This window comes from Spermophilus citellus (genome assembly GCF_964194105.1).
Source record: "Spermophilus citellus genome assembly, chromosome: 10".
NCBI classification, from domain to species: domain Eukaryota; kingdom Metazoa; phylum Chordata; class Mammalia; order Rodentia; family Sciuridae; genus Spermophilus; species Spermophilus citellus.
Window position 1 is genome coordinate 134,296,912 of NC_138197.1, and position 18,350 is coordinate 134,315,261.

The 18,350-nt window shown below is 59.0% G+C and overlaps 1 protein-coding gene across 3 annotated transcripts in view; it reads right to left on the minus strand.

Annotated features, from left to right (window-relative positions):
• CERK (ceramide kinase) overlaps nt 1–18,350 on the minus strand; it is a 39,063-nt gene that overhangs the window by 11,169 nt on the left and 9,544 nt on the right. For 2 of the 3 annotated variants that reach the window (XM_081311232.1, XM_081311234.1), the window contains exons 2-7: nt 13,159–13,272; nt 12,687–12,809; nt 7,764–7,889; nt 6,515–6,578; nt 5,640–5,785; nt 1–75 (exon numbers count right to left, since the gene is read on the minus strand). In XM_081311232.1, coding sequence (XP_081167358.1) covers nt 1–75; nt 5,640–5,785; nt 6,515–6,578; nt 7,764–7,889; nt 12,687–12,809; nt 13,159–13,272 — 648 coding nt within the window. The remainder of the gene's footprint in view (nt 76–5,639; nt 5,786–6,514; nt 6,579–7,763; nt 7,890–12,686; nt 12,810–13,158; nt 13,273–18,350) is intronic. The other variant, XM_081311233.1, reaches the window with a different exon arrangement.

Consider the following 18,350-nt stretch of genomic DNA (forward strand, 5'->3'; position numbering starts at 1 on the left):
CAACCACGATGTGCAGGGCGGACGTCTCGGCGTCGTTGGTGCCCACGGTGGAGTAGCACACGCAGTCGGTCGACCCTGAGAGGGAGGGGCACGGTGGGATGCGGGCACCCAGTGGAGGCCCTGCCTCTCCTCCGCGGCCAGCAGAAGAGGCGCCCAGAGCTTGGCTGAAGGGCGGAGGAGGCGGGAAGAGCGAGGGGACCTTGCAGTGGCACCCAGCAGCTCTTCACAGTGGCCATGCCTGCCCCTGCAGTCCCTGCGGCCCCAGCGGCTGCCCAAGCCTCACGGAGGCCCTCCTCTGGAAGACTGTGAGGTGTTGGTGCTCGCCCACCTCTGCGTGGCCGGCAGGGGCACCTTGTGACCCAGACCTCAATGGCAGCAGGAGACTGCACGGAGCATCGTCCGCGGGAGAGAGGGTGGAAAGCAGGGCCGACCGTGAAGGTCACGGGAACACTGCGAAGGCAGCGTCCACACCAAGGCACATCTCAGCAGCAGGGCTGAATTTCAGGGAAACAGTGGGCCCACCACAGGGCCTGGCTGCACACTCCTGCCTGTGGCCAGGGCTCACGCCCTCCTCTGTCTGGGGGTGACCACAGTGTGGCTCTGAGTGCGGGGCGCGGGAATCTGCTCAGGAGTCACCACTGCGGAAAGCAGCCCTGACAGCTAGGGGCCCCATGTCACAGCAGCAAGGCCCGGGCCTCCCTCTAGCTGGGGCACAGCCTCCGAAACGTGGGGTTGGGCCACGTGAACATGTAACAGGTGTGCCCTGCACCTGGGATGCCCGAGTCTAGGTCTCCCTGGGACAAGCTGCATGGCCGTGTCTAGGCCCACGGAGCTTTGCCACTGGCACACAAGCATTCCTTAGGAGGCCACCAGTGTGACAGGCACAGAACTCCACCAGAGCCAAAGACCCTGGATGCTCAGCCCGGGCCCAGGACAGTGCTCAGGTCTTGTCATAAGTGACCCTGATCTCTTTGGAGAGTGCACAGGTCCACAGAGACCACGGGACCTGGTTGGCATGGAGATGGCAACACAGGGCCCTCAGTGCGACCTCAGGTCACCTGAGGCCTCGGATGGTTGATGTCACGCAGGTGCACACAGGCACACAGAGACCCACACTCACACACACTCATGATTCAAGGGTGTGTACCTCTCTTTGGAGTCTCTCAAGGACTTGAGTATCATCTTACTTCAAAAATAAAAATGTGCTTAATGAGCACTTATGATCACAGGAGTGGCTGACTCTTCAAATGTAATTAACGTATCTAAGGAAAACAAGGTGCTTTCAGACCCTCTCCCCTCATTTTTGTAGTTTAAGGTGTCAACGTCCCTGAGAGACACTCCAGAGGGGCGGTGGGTGGGCGACTCAGCCAGGCCAGGCAGGGCGTGGCACCTGGGGCCTCGCACGCCCCTGCGAGCCCTGGCCAGGCTGCCAGGTGCATGGCCGCTCTCCTCACCAGTCACCCCTGGGAGCCGCAGCCGCCCAGGGTCTCGTCAGCGGCAGCTTCTGTACCCAACAGCCTTCTAGTGGCAGAAATCCAGCGACCTTCTCAGTTGGAAAGAAGAGCAAGACCTGAGGCCTCTGAAGCCTCCCTCTATTTCCTGGTGACACAGCTGCTCTGTGTCACCAAACGAAAGGGGAACTTTGTGGAGGGCCTTGTTCTGGGGGGAAGCCAGTACTTCCAACCTGGCCATGGCAGACTCTCCTAACAGAAGGGCCTTGTCTCTCCCTCCCGTGATGTGCTGCTAGAGGAGGCCACGCAGCAGCATGCTGGGCAGAGGGCAGGTGGCAGGGTGAGGCCCACAGTGCTGGCCGGCCCAGGAGCCCCAGGGGTGCAGGACGAACGTGGCTCAGTGTCTGGGGTGCCAACATCCCTCACAGGAAGTAGCCATGCATGGGCTCTATGGAGCTACAGGTGTCAGGCACACAGGACCCAAGGAGCCTGGATTCTGGAGGGCCCAGAGGACGTCACGGGACCTGCTCTAGGTGCCTTGGTCCCGGGGGGCCATGACCACGGTGGACTGACTTCCTGAAGGTCTGCAGGCCATTCTGCTGAAGTGCCAGGTCTGCGAGGCGCAGGAGGCTCCCTGCCCAGGCCACCATTAGTCTCCCAGCAGCTCCACCGTGTCCCACGAAACCTGGACCTGGTCTGACCCTGAGCCCCAAGATGGCTGACCGCTCCTCCAGTTCACACCTGCTTCTTCGCCCTCCAGTGCTTCTGCTTTGGAAACAGCTGGCCAGTCGCTGCCCTGATTCAGTGCCTGTGCACAGCTTGGAGCGGACTCCTGAGCTCCGAGGGACCAGAAGTCACCTCTGAGGGACCAGAAGTCACCTCCCAGGTGCTGGTGGTCCTGACTTGGCTCTAGCATCAACCCCCGTGCAGGCCTCCCAGCCTCCAGGCTGAGGGCACGGTCCTCAGAGCCCCTGCAGCCTCGCCTGTGCCCCCCGCGTGCTGGCCTGGCCCCTATGCTGGGCGTGGAAGCTGCCACATGGCCGGGACAGGGTCAGCACCTCACCACAGAGAAACACCCCAACCCAGAAGCTTGTCTCTTTGGTCCTGGGATGTAACCCAGGGGGGGGCGCCTGACCGCGAGCTGCACCCCAGCCTCTCCTTTACAGGACAGGATCTCACTAAATTGCCCAGGCTGGCCTCAAACTTGCAATCCTCCTGCCTCAGTCTCCAGAGTCACTGGAATTAAAGGCTCGCACCACCACGCCTGGCTACAACCTAGAAATTCTGACATACTTTTGAACCAGCAGGTTCCGGAGAAGTCACACAAAGCCATCGCTGCTAATTTTAACCTGAGGACAGGTAGTTTGCACCCTGTTTGGCCTGAACGTCCTCCATGGAAAGAGGCCAGATGTGGCTCCTCAGCCTCTCCACTGCTGCTTCACTGGCTCAGACGGGGGGCCAAGGCCACTAGCCTCTGCACCCTGCACCCTAAGGGTCAAGTTCAAGAGGATGATTGATGCTCACGCTACCTGCCTGCCCTTGGAACAGCTGTAGCCACCCTCGCACCCCTCACACACCTGGCCTCGGGCCCTGCACCTGCCCACCCGCACAGGAAGGACAGACAGGCTTCGGAGGCACCTCCTGCTATGCACATCACCTCCTCGAGCCTCTCCCTGAGCCTTAGTCACAACGGCACACACAGTAGGTACAGCAGGGGGGAAGGCTTGATGTGTCCCCTGGACGGCAGCCTCCCCAGGCTGTCACACAGCCCCGTTAACTTGTGATGGAAGGAGACTTACAATTAAAGGATTTTTCTTTTTCTTTTTTCCCCAGGGCCTGCCTTGGCCAGGCAAGTGCTCCGTCCCTGATCCACACCCAGTCCAGGACTTGGGTTCCATACAAGGTCAGATCAGGTCTCAATGCACGGGGAGTCTCGCCTTCCCGTAGCCAGGGCTGCAGGGACCCATCAGACCCCTCCACCCCACTCCCAGTTACGGGTCACCCGGGGCTCCCTCAGTCACTGGCAAGTCCCTTGGGCCACCTCCAGGCCCCCTCCTGGCCACACCTGCAGCTCTCCAGCTGCCTCCTCTCCAGGCCCAGCAGGGCCCAGCCTCAGCAAGGGTGGAGAGGCCCAGAACACAGGAGGGGCGAGCTCCTGCCCCAGCTCCAGCCCTAAGGCCACGTGGTGGCAGAGCTGCTAACCTGCCACGAGGGCCGCAGGGAGGGGACGGCCCAGGAAGGGAAAGCACAGGGGCAGGGGGCAGCCTTGGGAAAGGAGAGAAGTGCAGACAAGGATGGCAGACCGGACAGCCGCCACCGAGCCCCCGAGGGACCGCACGGCCACTCCCAGCCTGGGGAGACACAGGCCTCCGGGGAGACAGGCATCAGGTGATGTCCACCACGTTGCCTGGAGCCTCGTGGGCCACCTGTCACAGCACCCAGGCTCTAGTGAGTGCAGCAGCCGTGGCAGAGAGAAGGACGGGCGAGGGGCAGAGACGGCGGGCTCTCCTCAGGGGCCTCTGGCCTTATGGTGAGAGTCTGGGTCACTCAGGATTAGAACTGCCCTTGAACAGCCCCAGACAGCAAGATGAGTGGCCACCTCTGGCCTCCCAGGGCAGACCCTGGGGGGAGTAAGATCAGCTTCGAGCACAGGGACTGACCCTTCACAAACAGGCCCAGTGAGCTGGGACACACCTTCCACAGGGCCTCCTGTGCTGGGAGGAGCCCCCACTGTGGGGCAGACAGACACCAGATGGGGCCCTGCTGACTGCCCCTCACCTGGCCAGCAGCCCCTGCTGCCCCTCCCACCTGCTCCTAAAGCCTTGAATGCACAGAGAAGTCCACAAGACCTGGGGACAGGAAGTCCATCAGGGGCCCTGCAGCCATCCCTCAGGACAGTCTGCTGATGGCCAGGTCAGTTGCAGGGACCTGATAGGGTCTCATTGTCCTCAGCTGGAGAACCAGGTTGGCCGGGGTCTCGCTGCTGCGCTGCTCCCATCAGACAGAACCGTCTGGCGAGCGGCTCAGGAAGCGCATCACGCTGCAGGTGTCAGTCACCACTCCAGCCAAATGGGCGGGATCTCAGATGACAACCCCAGCATCTCTGCTGATGGCCACCTGGGACTTGCAGGCTGAGCTGCTAATGCGGCCCAGAGGGAGGCTTTGTCCTGAGAACAGGCACAGGCCACTGCCCACGGGGACGTCCTCGGCCCAGAATGGGGAATCATAGGTTAAGTGGAAGGGTCACTTCTCTGCCGGAGAGGGTTCAGGGGCCAGAGGCTGGCACAGTAACCAAGGCGTCCCTCCTGGGGCCGGATGCCAACTGAGGGCTCTCAGCTCCCAACCCCTGAGCCCACCTGGTGAGCGGGTGACCCCCCCAGTGCCTCCTGCCTGTGTCCACCGACTGACTTCAGGAGCCGTCAGGGTGAAGCTACCCATGGCGTGGGCAGTGGCTGTGCCGGGCACAAGAGGAAGGAAGTTGTGCCTGCTGCCTTGTCACGGGCCAGCTGGTCACTGTCTAGCTGTGATGTTTCTAAGAACAAGCTGCTTCCTAGAAAGATGGTGAATACACCAAGCCAGATGGACACCTCGGGAGCAGAGCCTGTCCGCCAGGCCGTGAGGAGGCCCTGCCGCTTGGCTGGCCCTTTCCCTCCCCACCCACATCCTTCCTCCTGCCCACCCACCCCAACAACCTTCCAGGTCAGCTAGAAGCCACCTCTTGCTGAAGACCACCTCTACAGCCTCGCCTGCCCCGGGCACCAGGCGCCCCCACTCCAGGGCTCTTGAGGAGCAGAGCCTGCCCCCTGCTGCTGGCTCCTGGGTCCTGCACACGGCTGGCATTCGGGAGCGGACAAGGTCCCTTACAGACTGGCCTGAGTGTTCATTTTATTGGACATACACTATCTTTCAAAAAAGAAGTCCACTGGGGGCGAGAGATGTGGCTCAGTGGTAGAGTCCTGGCCTGGCATATGGGAGGCCCTGGGTTCCACCCCCCAAAAAGCCAGACAAACAAACAAGACCCAGAGGGACTGCGGCATCATATGGGGAGAGAATCACAATTTGAGTAATGAACCTAGAGGAGAAGCCCAGAGGATTCTCCCCTAGAAGCGCCTGAGGCAGGACACAGGTGTGAGCGAGCTGGGAACAGTCAGATGGCCGGGACGTCAGGGTGCCGCCCGGGCTCCGTACCTGCGGGGATGATGCCGATCCTGAGGGGGCTGGGCACCAGCTTGGTGCAGAACTGGTTCTGGTCCACACCGGCGCTCCTCTGCGTCCTCTCGATCAGACCGTGCAGGACCTCGCTGAACATGCCGTCGCCGCCAACACAGACGATGCTGCAGAGGAGAGGTGGTCAGCACTCCCAGCACCACCACGGCAGCTTGTAGGTGGGGCCCTCCAAACGTCCCTGCCCGTCCAGTGGGACTGTGGCCCAGGCTGGCTTTCCCTCTGGGCCTGGGACTTCAGAGGTTCCTGGCCGAGAGTGGCTACGGGACCAGCCCCTGCCAGCTCCCCCCGGAGACCCTAAATTCAGGCTGGGTAAGTAGCCCAGAGGTACAGCTTGTGACCTGGTGCAAAAGGCCCTGGGTTCCACCCCCAACTCCAAGGAAAATATCCACTTCTAGGAATTTATCTTGAAAAAAACCCCAAAACCAGAATATGCGGAGAGGTTTGTATTCAGTAATGTTCTCTTACTTAAAGAGCAAAAGTTGGAAAGAGCCCAAATAGTGAGAGACTAGTTAAGTTACGGCACATCTATGTCACAGAAGATGACATGGGCATTACCATAATATTTGGGGACATGGAAAACTGTTCACAGCTAACAGTAACAGAAAAGCAGGATCCCAAGCCAGAACAACACCACCTCAACTCCACGTGACAAGGCCCTTGGCCAGGTCACTGCTCTCCTATGTGACCACGTGAGAACTGTTCTGGGAGACTGAAAGGCAACGGAGCCACCAGGCCAGGGCGGTCTCTGAGGGGTGCCTGGGCCAGCCCCCTGCCCACCCTGACGTTCTGTGAGCAGCTCACTCCAGGGTCAGGACTGCTGCCCAGCACTCACTCACCCATCATACTTGTCCATGCTGACCTCACACAGCGTCTCCTTGGCCTGGTTCGCACGCTCGGTCACTGTGGGGACATGGTAGGTTATGTCCATGCCTGTGAGCTGTGACTCACGTGGACGGCGAGGGCAGTGGCCAGAACCCTGCAGGGCCACCCAGCATTCCCCAGGAAGGGACTGGGTGGCCTAGGTGGGCAGGCTCCCTACTAGGCCAGTCTGACTCTCTTGGAACCTAACAGCGGCCATATCCACCTCCCCTACTGTCCGGGCCACTTGTGCAATGTCAAAGCACACGCAAGTGTAGAGACGAACGTTAGTCCACCGTCTCTGACCCACGTCTATCAACCATGGGCACAATTTTGTGTGTTTGTTTTCTCTCAATCACTTTATCATCATTAGGACTTCTTTGTAAGTACGCTTTCCCTCCCAGTCCCGGGGATGGAACCCAGGGTGGTCGACCACTGAGCTGCTGTTTAGTTTATTTTGAGGCGGGATCTTGCTAACTTGCTGAGGCTGGCCTCAGACTTGTGATCTTCCTGCCTCTGCCTCCTGGGTCCTGAGGTGACAGGTGTGGCTGCAGTCTGGCCATAAAACTACTTTAAACAACTACTCGATACTCCCTTGGACTTGCCACAGTTGCTCATCATGTCCTCTGTTTGGGGGCATCTAAGTGGCTTGCTGTCTAGCAAGGACACCTGGACACCGCACTCAGGGTACAGCTGATGGCATTCCTCGGAAAGACTCCAGGGACAGATTACTGGGTCCAAATTCCTCCCTTTTCAGGCCCTCGGCCTGTGTTGTCAAGTGCCTGGGGTAGAACCCAGGGCCTCATCCTCAGCCTGCAAGTGTGACCCAAAACCCTCCAAGTCGTGAGGGGCCAGAGACACGGGCTCTGGCCGCTGCCGCCCAGCACACCTCAGCGTGCGACCTGGGCCTGCACCGTGCACCTGGGTCCCTGTACTTCACCTCCATAACTGGGCGTGCGACCTGGGACTGCACCGTGCACCTTCGTCCCTGTATTTCTTCTTCAAGGACTTCCTGCCTGTGACCCTTGTCTGTTGTCTGCTCAGGTCCTTCCTGAGCACCTGATTGGCTAAGACTTGGCTAGAAGAGACGACACGATTTATTCCCTACTCTTCCGTTCTGGTAGGCAAATAGAACCCTGTTTTGTGTACACTGCTCTTATGGGACAAACTCTCCTCCAGTGACCACGTCTGAATCGTGCAGTTTCCTCCCCGCCGCCGTGGCCTTACCGATGACCTCGGTGGTGATGGAGGCCAGCGAGAACAGCGGCGCCACTTTCCTTTCGTATATCTGCTTGCCTTGGCCCTTTCCTCCGAGTGGGTTGATGAACACCAGCAGGTGCTTGGGTCTAGATGCTGCAGAACCACACACGAGAGCCACCATCAATGACTAAAGAACACGCAGATCAGACTCAGGACTCTGCCTCAGGTTGTCTGACACAGAAGTCGTGTGGGTCTTTTTTTCTTTCTTTTTTAGAATTATTTGTTCTGGTCGGTCATACGTGACAGCAGAATGATCTCAACTCCTTGTACACAAATGGGCAGAAGGACACAGCTTGTAGGTCGTAAAGAACAAGGACACACATCTCCCGCTATGGGAAGGGGCGAGCCAGAGTCTGTCCACCAGCTGGGAGGCGTGTGCCTCTGCCGGGGGCAAGGAAGGGCCAGGACTCCAGAATGAAGGCCCAGGACTCGGGGATCCTGCCCAGGGGACTCTCCCTGACCATCCCAGGTGGTCTGGGCACTGGAGGCTGCAGGGGGAAGGTCAGCAGAGAACAAAAAGAATGAGACAGACATGCAGAAGGGAACACGCGGCGAGACGGACAGACACCAAGTTGGTGCTGAGACGAACAGGGGGAGGGCAGAGCAGCACACGGGAGGCCGGCAGAGCGCAGAGGCCCCGGTTTCCCAGACAGTGAGTTTCTTATGACGACTTCCCTGCGTGTGCTGTGGTCAGTTCCAGAAGAACTGGTCAGCTCTGCAACTGAGAAAAACAGTGGAACTAACAATCAAGAGGAACAAGAGGAACGCGCCCAAGAAGGTTGAAGACTTTGTAGGTCCACAGCGAAACCAGGACCTAAAGCCCACTGCTGCAGGCCTGGCGATAGCCAGCGTGGGTACCCGGGTCCCTGGGAGGTGGCTGGACAAACAAGAAGAGCATTCTTCACTCACAAAAGGGAGAGAACCATAGAACACCACCAACGAGAAACACACCAAGACCAAGCAGAGACCCCACAGCTGCTCGCACCCAGCAGTCCACGATACAGGACGGGCACAAGACCAGTCCAGCCCACACCAGCCGAGAAGAGGACGTCTCACAGGTCGGAGCACAGAGCACAGTGTGCTTGATTCAAGACCCAGTGAACACAAGATGTGTGTCTCAAGTCGCCAAGGTACGATGGATTCCACCCCAGAATCACAACTATCGCTGCCTCGACCGTGACAGGCGTGCGAAGCGTCCAAGGGTCCAGCATGCTGAACGGCCACTTACTTAGAAATGCAGCAAAACCATGACTATGCATCGGGGGTGGACACTACCGAACAGCCCGATCGTGGTGGGGCACCCACAAGTGTGAAGAGCCGTCCCCGGGGGTCTCGAATGTGCACAGTGTTCCTAATAAAACACGGGGGCACCACGCCTGAAAACCCCAAGACCAAAGCTGGTTCCTTGAAAAGACTCATAAGAGTGATAAATCCCTAATCAATCCAAAAGAGAAGAGTGGAGAAAATACAAGTGACCCCTCCAGGAGCCAGAGGGGACATCATTCCTGGAGGCAGATGGCGCAAAGGAAGTAGAGGGTACTGGGAACTCACGCTGCGCCTTCTGGATGGGCATGAGGTGGACCCACATCTCCATAAAAAGCACAATTTACCAAAGATGTCAGAAGATACTGAAATCTGAATACTCTCATGCCTAGGAAAGACAAGGGAGCATTATAAAACCTCCACCCAGGAACCCGGGCCTTGACGTTTCCACTTCAGATTCCACCACGTACTTCAAAACAACCCGTCTGAGGTTATATGAACTCTTCCAGAACACAAATAAGGAGACCTCCGACACCCATGACCTAGACAGCAAGCAGGCAGGTGCCACCGTCCAGGAGAAACCTCTGGACACTCTGTGACCTAGACAGCAAGCAGGCAGGTGCCACCGTCCAGGAGAAACCTCTGGACACTCATGACCTAGACAGCAAGCAGGCAGGTGCCACCGTCCAGGAGAAACCTCTGGACACTCATGACCTAGACAGCAAGCAGGCAGGTGCCACCGTCCAGGAGAAACCTCTGGACACTCATGACCTAGACAGCAAGCAGGCAGGTGCCACCGTCCAGGAGAAACCTCTGGACACTCATGACCTAGACAGCAAGCAGGCAGGTGCCACCGTCCAGGAGAAACCTCCGGACACTCTGTGACCTAGACAGCAAACAGGCAGGTCCACCACAGTGGCAGTTCTGTTGTCACCTATACAGAGATGCAGCACAGCATGGGCACAGCAGGTGTTCCTAGCAGCCGAGGGGCTCGGCTCCAGCACAGGGTCATCATGGAGTCTCTGTGTCCCACAGCTTAGCTCCGAAGCCCTCCATCATGTCAACATGCGGAAACAGCATCTACTCAAGACCCAAGCATGAGTTAAAAACCAAAGTGCTCAGAAAACTGGGGCTGCCAGAGAATTCCCCTAATCTGATTTTAAAATATCTTCAGATCCTAAGAAACTGTCTTGAGGGTGAATGTGGAAAACCTTGCCCCAGGTCAGGGCCAAGGTGTTGCCCCCAGCACTGTCGGCCCAAACCTGGCAGAAGGAGGAGAAGGGAAAACGAGGAGACAGAACTGCCCCCATCACAGGGGACACCGCCGTGCCTGACAGGAAGCCAAAGCCTCGTGTTGAGCTGTATCGAGCCAGCTGGCCGGGTCTCAGAAGCAAGGCAGGACAGCTCTGTCACACGGCTCACAGCAGCCACAAAGGGCAAAAGCCTGAGTGGCAGCACCATGGCCCAGAGGGTAAAGGCCGTCTTCCCACGGTGGCGGGGCCCTGAGTGTGTCCAGAGGCAGCAGACCTCAGCAGCACACCTGTGGTCCCGGGGACCCAGGAGCTGACACAGGAGCACTGCAACTCCCAGGCAGCCTGGGCACCTCAGAGAGACACTGTCTCAAAAAAGTAAAATAAAATGAAACATAAAGATGGCTGGGGGTGTGGGGAGTAGCCCTGCCTTCACTCCCCAGTGCAGCAAAAATAACCACAAGAAGAAGATGAGCCTGGGCCGCGGCCTCCATCCAAAGGGACTGTGGGCCACGTGCGTGAGCAGGCAGCGGGGCTCGGTGAAGACAGCACTTCCTGACCCCAGGGTGGGCGAGGCTGTCCAGTGGCCAGGCTGACCATGAAGCTAAAAGGAAACAGACAACCCGACTACGCGGTCAGGAATGTTAGTCCATCAGAAGGCACCGACAAGGGCCCCGGGCGAGGCACAGGTGGGGAGCCAACTGTGATTCACAGGCTGATGAAAGTCAGGTCCACAGGACGTCAGGATCCCACCGACGACCAAGGAAAGGAGCAGGCCAATAGATAGTGGGCAGAGGGCCCGACAGAAACCCCATGAGGATGTGCATCTGCCCGGCTTCTCGACCATTGGGGGCATGGCGCAGCAGTATACAGGGCAGCTCACACACCGGCTCAGGTGCAAAGGTGCGGTCGGACCCGGAGCAGCAGGAACGCACCCCCAGACAGAAGGTACCGAGCACCACTGTCACCTCAGGGAACTGCAGGGCTGCCCAGTCCACTGCTGGGTATCACCCCAGACATGCATGATCATGCACAAAAAGGCTCCACAAGATGGTGGGACGCTGACGTGCACAGTGGCCCACAGAGGGCCATCCAGATGACTGGGTGGCACAATGTGCCTTCCCTTCAGGGAATCCACACAGCTGGGGAGGAACCACCTGCAACCACACAGCATGTGGCAAACGTCACACTCATGAGTTCAGTCCCATGCAGACACAGAAGAGTGCAGGTCACGCCACCCAGCTGTGTAGGGTGTGCAAGGGATCTGGCTGTTTAGAAGGCAGCTAGCAGTGGCCCTGGAGTAATGGCCATAGGGCTGAGGCCTGGGCACTGTGCTTCCAGGCCTGGGTGCGTGGCGAGCGTGTCAGTGCGAGAGCTCACCCAGCCCCTCGCTCAGCGGGTGTGTGTCTGTGTTTTACTGCAATGAGACCAGCCACAGAGGAGAAGTTCAACTAGATAGTGGAATAACAGGACCATGTGCTATTTTTAGATGCCAGGAGACCATACCAAATGCACAACCATATGGGGTTTTCTAAGAACTCCATGGAAATAAAATCCACGTCACTCCAGGGGAGTCTACTCACCAGGCCTCCAGCCTCGACTCCACAGCTCAGTCTCCTGAGAACAGACTGGGGGGGGGGGGTAAGTCGGGGCAAGAGGGGGGCCTGGAGTCAGACAGAGGAGGCAGGAGAAGCTGCACAGGAGGACAGGGAGAGGAGCAGAGCTCAGAGAAGGACCATCAGACGGACTTGGAGGGCCACCGGGCACAGCAGTGCGGAAACACAAGTCCTCCCCCCCAGGGTAGTCACAAGACACGCTTCCCAAGCAAGGCCTTCCCGTGAAGTGGGCGGGGGGAGCCTTCCTCAGAGGCACGACAACTCACTGTTGGACACAGATGCAGAGTGGTCCAAAAGGCCAAGGCTGACCAGCACATGCCGCTCCCGCCCTGGGCTGCACCTGTGAGCTGGCTGCACCGACACCATGAGGTGGTGCTGCGGGCTCAGCAGGAGCAGCGCCTGCCATTTTCAAGGTGACAGGAAGACCTGCCACTAGCACAGAGTCACAAACACACTGGGCCCCTGCTGCCCTGTAGATGCGCCCGGCCAGGGGCAATTCCTCCACAACCTGTTCCATCCTCACCTCTGGAGAAAGAAGCTGAGGCCCGGGAGGCTGAGTGACCTGCCTCGGGTCTGGCTGCCAGGAAGTCACCTGGGGCTCACACCAGTGCCCTGCTGCAGAGCCCACCCACCTCCACCACTGCAGGCTGTCCTCTAACTATACACCTAGCAACAGGAAACCACCCGTTGTGCCCGGGGCAGTCAAATCCTGGCCCTGAGCCTGCCGCAGCTGCCCTTCACCAGTCTAAACACATACGTACTCAGTCTCTCCAGCAGCTCCCGGAGGGTCTGCAGCCACAGGTGACACAGCTGCTCATCCGTGCTCCAGAAAGTCACCTGTGCCCACTTCCAGCGGTGACGTCGAGCTCGCTTCACACAGTGAACTGCAAGAGACGGGCAGGCACGAGTCAGGGTGGGCAGTGGGCGACAGGCAGCGGGCGACACACCACCCACAGCTTCGCCCTGATGCAAGCCAGGGGCTCACTCTCTAGTACTCAGTGGCAGTGTGAATCAGAGACAACGTGCCGCGTCTCAGGTCCTTCAAGCCACGTCAAAAATAAAGAGAATAAGAAAAAGACAGTGGACAGCCACAAGAAGTGGACCCTGGGGAGATGAAGAGTCGACAAGGAGCAGCCAGACCACTGCGCTCGTGGGCCTGGGGACAGCCCCTCCCCACGCGCCACCTGCCCAGAGCCGGAGGAGAACCAGGAGGTGACACCCAGGTGCCCGCACCTGTGAATGCGCAAGGCTGTCCCATCTTCTGCCACTGGCCACTGGCGTGGCACTTCTGGTGAGCATCTGCTTCCTCCACGGCGATGATCTCAGACACGGGCACCGAGAAGGCATCTGCAAAGACGGACGTGCGTCAGCCACAGGAGTCGGCTCGCTCCGAAATGCTGAGGTCACCTGCCTGGACGCCCTGGTTAGAGAACTGGGAGGGAGTCTGTACGCGGGGTATGGCTCAAGGATCAGAAAGAGCGGGCACCAGACGACAGTGGCCCACGCGCCCACCAAATGCCACTGCTGCTCTTCACATGACTCGCCCACTGATCAAGCCGCCATGTGGACCCCCTGCCCAGCTGCTGCGTGAAATATGAAGAGACGTGTTCCAATGCCACAGTCTGTCCCAAAGGCAGAAGGGGGCACATAGGATGCAGGACACTAGGGCCACCAAATGTGAGAGTCGGGACCCAGCTTGGGGGGCTCTGGAAAGGCTGTGGGTGCCTAGGAGCAGGGAGGAAGGGAGACGTGGCGGGGACATTCTCTAACACCAGCCCAGGAGCCGCCCGCCCGCCCCAGGTCCCCAGCAGGCTGCAGTCACGGAACCGCAGATGAGAGGAAGTGCTGGGAGCTCAGCTGCGGGGATGGCAGGTCGTGAAAGTCCCCCCAGGAGGGCACGGGGATGGGGCGACAAGCAGGGCCCCTGGGAACAGGCAGGCTGGAGTCCAAAGCTTTCTCATGAATCACTGTTATGTGTTAAGTCCCAATGCCCTAGGTCCTGAACAATTGTCACCTTGGCAGTAACCAGGGCGTCACCCCAGCTGGAACAAGGCATGGCTCCAGGAGGAGGTGTTACCCGTGGGGTTGACTACACCCACCTGTGACTTGTAATCCTACCCCTTTGCCCTATTTGGGATAGAATGTTCCTTGGAACCTCCCCCGAGTGTCCCCTATATGAGAATAAAGAATTCTGGTGGCTCTCTCTTTCCACAGACCCTTAAGGTGGGAGAGCTGTCCTAGATTTTGAAAAGGTACTTCTGTGTGTTTGTGTGCTTTGTCGTTCTCTCGAGTAGTCAGATTTTGCAATCCCAGGACAGGTCGCCAGCTAGGTTACATGGCCTCTGTGGTCATTTTGCATCTGTTGTAAAGCCATTGTCTGTGGTACCAAATACAAGGACCCAGGGAGGGACAGTCTGAGCGGAGCTCCTGCTCCTCAGAAGCTCTGAGAGGCTGACAGCTGGGCCCTGGGTCATGGGGGGAGAGGAGGAGGCAGAGGCCATCTGGGAGCGCAGCCTGCTCACGGCACCCAGGAGGTCCCGATCTCACGACTGTACCAAAATGCAATTTCTGCCTGCTTCTTATGCGCTCTTCTCCACTCTGAGTAAGTGGCACACAGGACCACCCCCCGGGCTCCCGGGCAGGTGTCCCGACACCCACACACCCACAGATTTCCCACCCCCAGACAGCTCTCCACAACGGCTCCTCATCCCCAGAGACTGCCTTCCCAACAGGTCCCTATTTTTGGAGAGCTGGCCTCGTCCTCAGGGGCCCCTCCAGATCCAGCCTCCATGTGACCCTGCACTCCGTCCCCCCGACTGCCCCGACCTCTTCTGTTTCCCAGGGGACAGGAGCTAACGGGAGGTCTCTGTGTGTCTCAGCAGCAAGCTCGGGGCCGGCTGGGGCAGGTGTCAGGAGCAGGAACAGAGTAAGCCACACATGGACGTGGTCCAACTGTCCGCCGTGACCCCAGCATCTCCCGCTCCTCCGTCATCATCACAACTACGATGACAGGAGGGTCACAGGCTGCGAGGCATGAGGTGGGAGCCAGGTGAGGGTCTCCACATCCAAACGAAGAGTTAGACAAGAGTCAGTACCACGCCACAAAATGACTGAAGTCTCAAGTGACTCACAGGATGACCCACATGAAAGCTCTCACAAGTGAATAATTCCTGGACCTGCAATTTAGATCAATGGACTTGAAAAATCACACGCCACGCTGGCCAGACCCCGAGGCAGGCTTCTCCAGGACTCCCAAGGTGACGTCTGGAGGTGTCTGGGTACCAGGGACCACAGGGGGCGGGGTGGGGAGCGGTGAGGAAGGCCTGAGGCCTGAGCCTAAGCAACTCCATTTTAAAAACTCCAGTTTGAAACCTGCAGTGTCACTAGGCTCGCCTAAAAGAGCCCTCCAGTGTGGTCCGCAGGTACAGACAAGTCACTTCCCCCCCGACAAACTCAGAGGGAAGCCTCTGGCAGGCTGTGCTCACCCCATAAGGGGAAAGGGACCCCATAAGGGGAAAGGCAAGAAAATCAGGGTGGGGACCACCAGACCAGAAGCTGTAACCCCAGGGTAAATGACTGAGAAATCCAGTGGCAGCTGATAGGGATTGAAAGGTGGTCTAAGCCCCCAACTTCACTGTAAATGAAGAGCAGATGAACACACATTCAGCCAGCCAAAACAAGGATGCACACAGACCCCAGCGCCTGATGAGGACCTGGACTGACACCCCATCACTTGTCACTGTTTGCTGACCCTCTGGGTGGGTCTCACTGCTCTCCAACTCTACAGCCACATCTTGACCCTGGTGGGGGCGGCGACTTCTCCCTATGATCCTCTCAGCTGGCCATCAGCTCCACCCCAGGGGAAGTCTGCCTTGGTTCCTGACCTGATCACTGTCTGAGTGAGTGGGCATCTGTGGACTTGGAGCCCAAGGCCTGAGACTCTACACCCAGCACCTGAACTTCGCATGTAGAAGGAATGTCTGTCAGGAGCCTGTCATGATGAGTGTGTTTGCAGTGCTTAGAATTAATTACTCTAGCACTGTGTGCTGTGAATTGATTATGTCTATTGCAGCGTCTTGCACTAAGGATCGTCGTTTTCTTGATCAAGAACCTATAGAGGGGCTGGGGCTGGGGTTCAGTGGTAGAGCGCTCAGCTAGCACGTGCGAGGTGCTGGGTCCCATCCTTAGCACCACATATAAATAAATAAATAAATAAATAAATAAAGTTTAAAATAAAAAGCACATGGACATTCTTTCTCTCCCCCCTCGACTGCAGATGTGGCCCCTTCTGCCCCTTGCGACAGGAGCAGAAAATAGAGAGACAGAAGAGGCCACAGAGACACACAAGCAGGGCTGCAGGGTGGTCTTCCCCTGGGGTGGAGCGGAGGCCTCCTGGTCAGGCATGCAGTTCAGAAGGAGGGGGAGCCCAAGAGGCAGGGCCAGAGAGGGGAGCAGAGGCGGCGAGGGCCGAGGGGAGGGATGGAGAGGCAGGGGCGGGAGGCCGGCGAAGCCGCAAAGCAGTCAGTGGCCTCCCTGGAGAGAGACGGGAGCTGGGCTGGCTTTGAGCAGAGGTGTGTGGTGACCTAGGTATGGCAGGGACCACTGAAAGTGGGCTGGGGCACGGGTGTGCTCTGTGGTGGAGGGCTTGCCAAACACGTGGGAGGCCCTGGATCCCATCGCCAGTGGCACTAAAAATAAAATTAAAAAAAAAAAGAAGGTGCACGGCGGCAGGGTCAGGGGCTGCTGGCTGCACCCAGGCCCACAGAAGGCGGTGGCTGTCCCTGGTGGGATTAAAACAGAATCCTGGCAGGCCGTGCTCACATGCGTGTTGCCTTGACGCGTGACGTGTGCACTGACACGAAGAGGGAAGGAAACCCAGAGGAAGAGTGAGAATCACCCTCACCCGTGGGGAGCATCAGGGGGCGCAGAGCTGACCTCCCTGACCCAGAGGCCCCGCGGCGCAGCCAGGCCTGGAACCCGGCAGCAGGTCTGCGTGGACCAGGGGATGCGGCCACGAAGGCCCATCGTCCCCGTCAAGGACCCCTCGCTGTGGGCAGGAGCAGAGCCACAAATCGTCACCAGGAACAGGGCAGAGTCAGACTCAGCCCCAGGAACCCAAAATACAGGATGAGGAAGTTTCAAGCACGAAAGAAAAGTCACAGAAAAGTGGCTGCCGAGGGGCTGTGCCTCCCGCAGGCCTGCACCCTGGGCTAACCAAGGGCCACTCTGCACCTGGCGCCGGTACCCCACAGAGCAGAAAGCCAGCGGCAGGCTCGCTAGGTCCCAGGTCACCGGGCACCTGCCCGTGGTGGCAGGTTCCTCCACGGTCTCGTTTCTGATGAGCAGGCAAATAACAGACAGAGAGTCCCTGGGGGAGCTCGCCGCGGTGCTGGGAGGGCAGCAGTGCTGGTCAACACTCCACCACGGGCGGCCTCTGGCCCACGGGAAACCTTAACAGCACCGTAAGTCACCGTGCACTGAGGCTGGGTCACAGGGGCAGCGGGAGAGGCGGGCACCAAGGCCCTGGAAACAGGAGAGAGCAGCCAGTGCTGAATGACCCTGCTGGTCACCCCACGTGCGCTGGCCCACACAGGCACCATGCATCGGCCAGTGTTGTGGGGACACCACGTGCAACGGCAGCACCATAATAAGGGCTTGCACTGGGGAAGGTGTGGGGGTGAGGGGCCTGGGGGTCGGGGCTCCAGCGCTTCTGTCTGTGCCCTCTGCACTGCACACAGTTGGAGCACCCCTGGGGTCAGAGGCAGGATCTGCCTGGAGGAGAAGAACTGCCCAGGCCAGCCCGAACCAGCTGGGGCAAGGCCGTGTGGCCACACGCTGTGGGGAACTCCGTGAGCAGAGTCACCCAGGGGCCATGGTGAGCCAGGAGACGCGAGAGGCGGGACCGGAGGGAGGCCAGGACCCAGCTGCTGCTCATTGGTCCCAGCCTTGTCCCACACCATCTGCGGTGGCCTCCTTCTCGGGAGCAGCAGCCCTGCCAGGCGCTCCGCATCTGCAACACCCACCGCGCCCCACTGCCCGGCTGCTCCCCGGCACCTCACAGGTCACAGGAACGGGGAGGTTGCCATTCCCCCTGCAGCAGAACCAAACAGTCCAGCCTCCTGGAGCAGGGGAACCTCTGACACTCTTCCCCCACCTGCTCAAGCTGACCTAAGGCCAGCCTTGGGCACAAGGGTGGCCCCAGAGCCACAGCAGACCACCTGTGTGGCCTCTGAGGGCCTCAGACCCAACCTTCTAAATCCAAGGCCACCCATGCTGCTCCTCTGCTCCTTCCAGAAACCGCTGTCCCTGTGGCACCCCGAGCCTGGGGAATAGTGCGCCACCCATGTACCAGGGTGCCCACAAGCCAGGGCCCCTGGGCTCCTCCTCCATCTCCATCACCATGTCCTCCTCCAACATCCCTACCC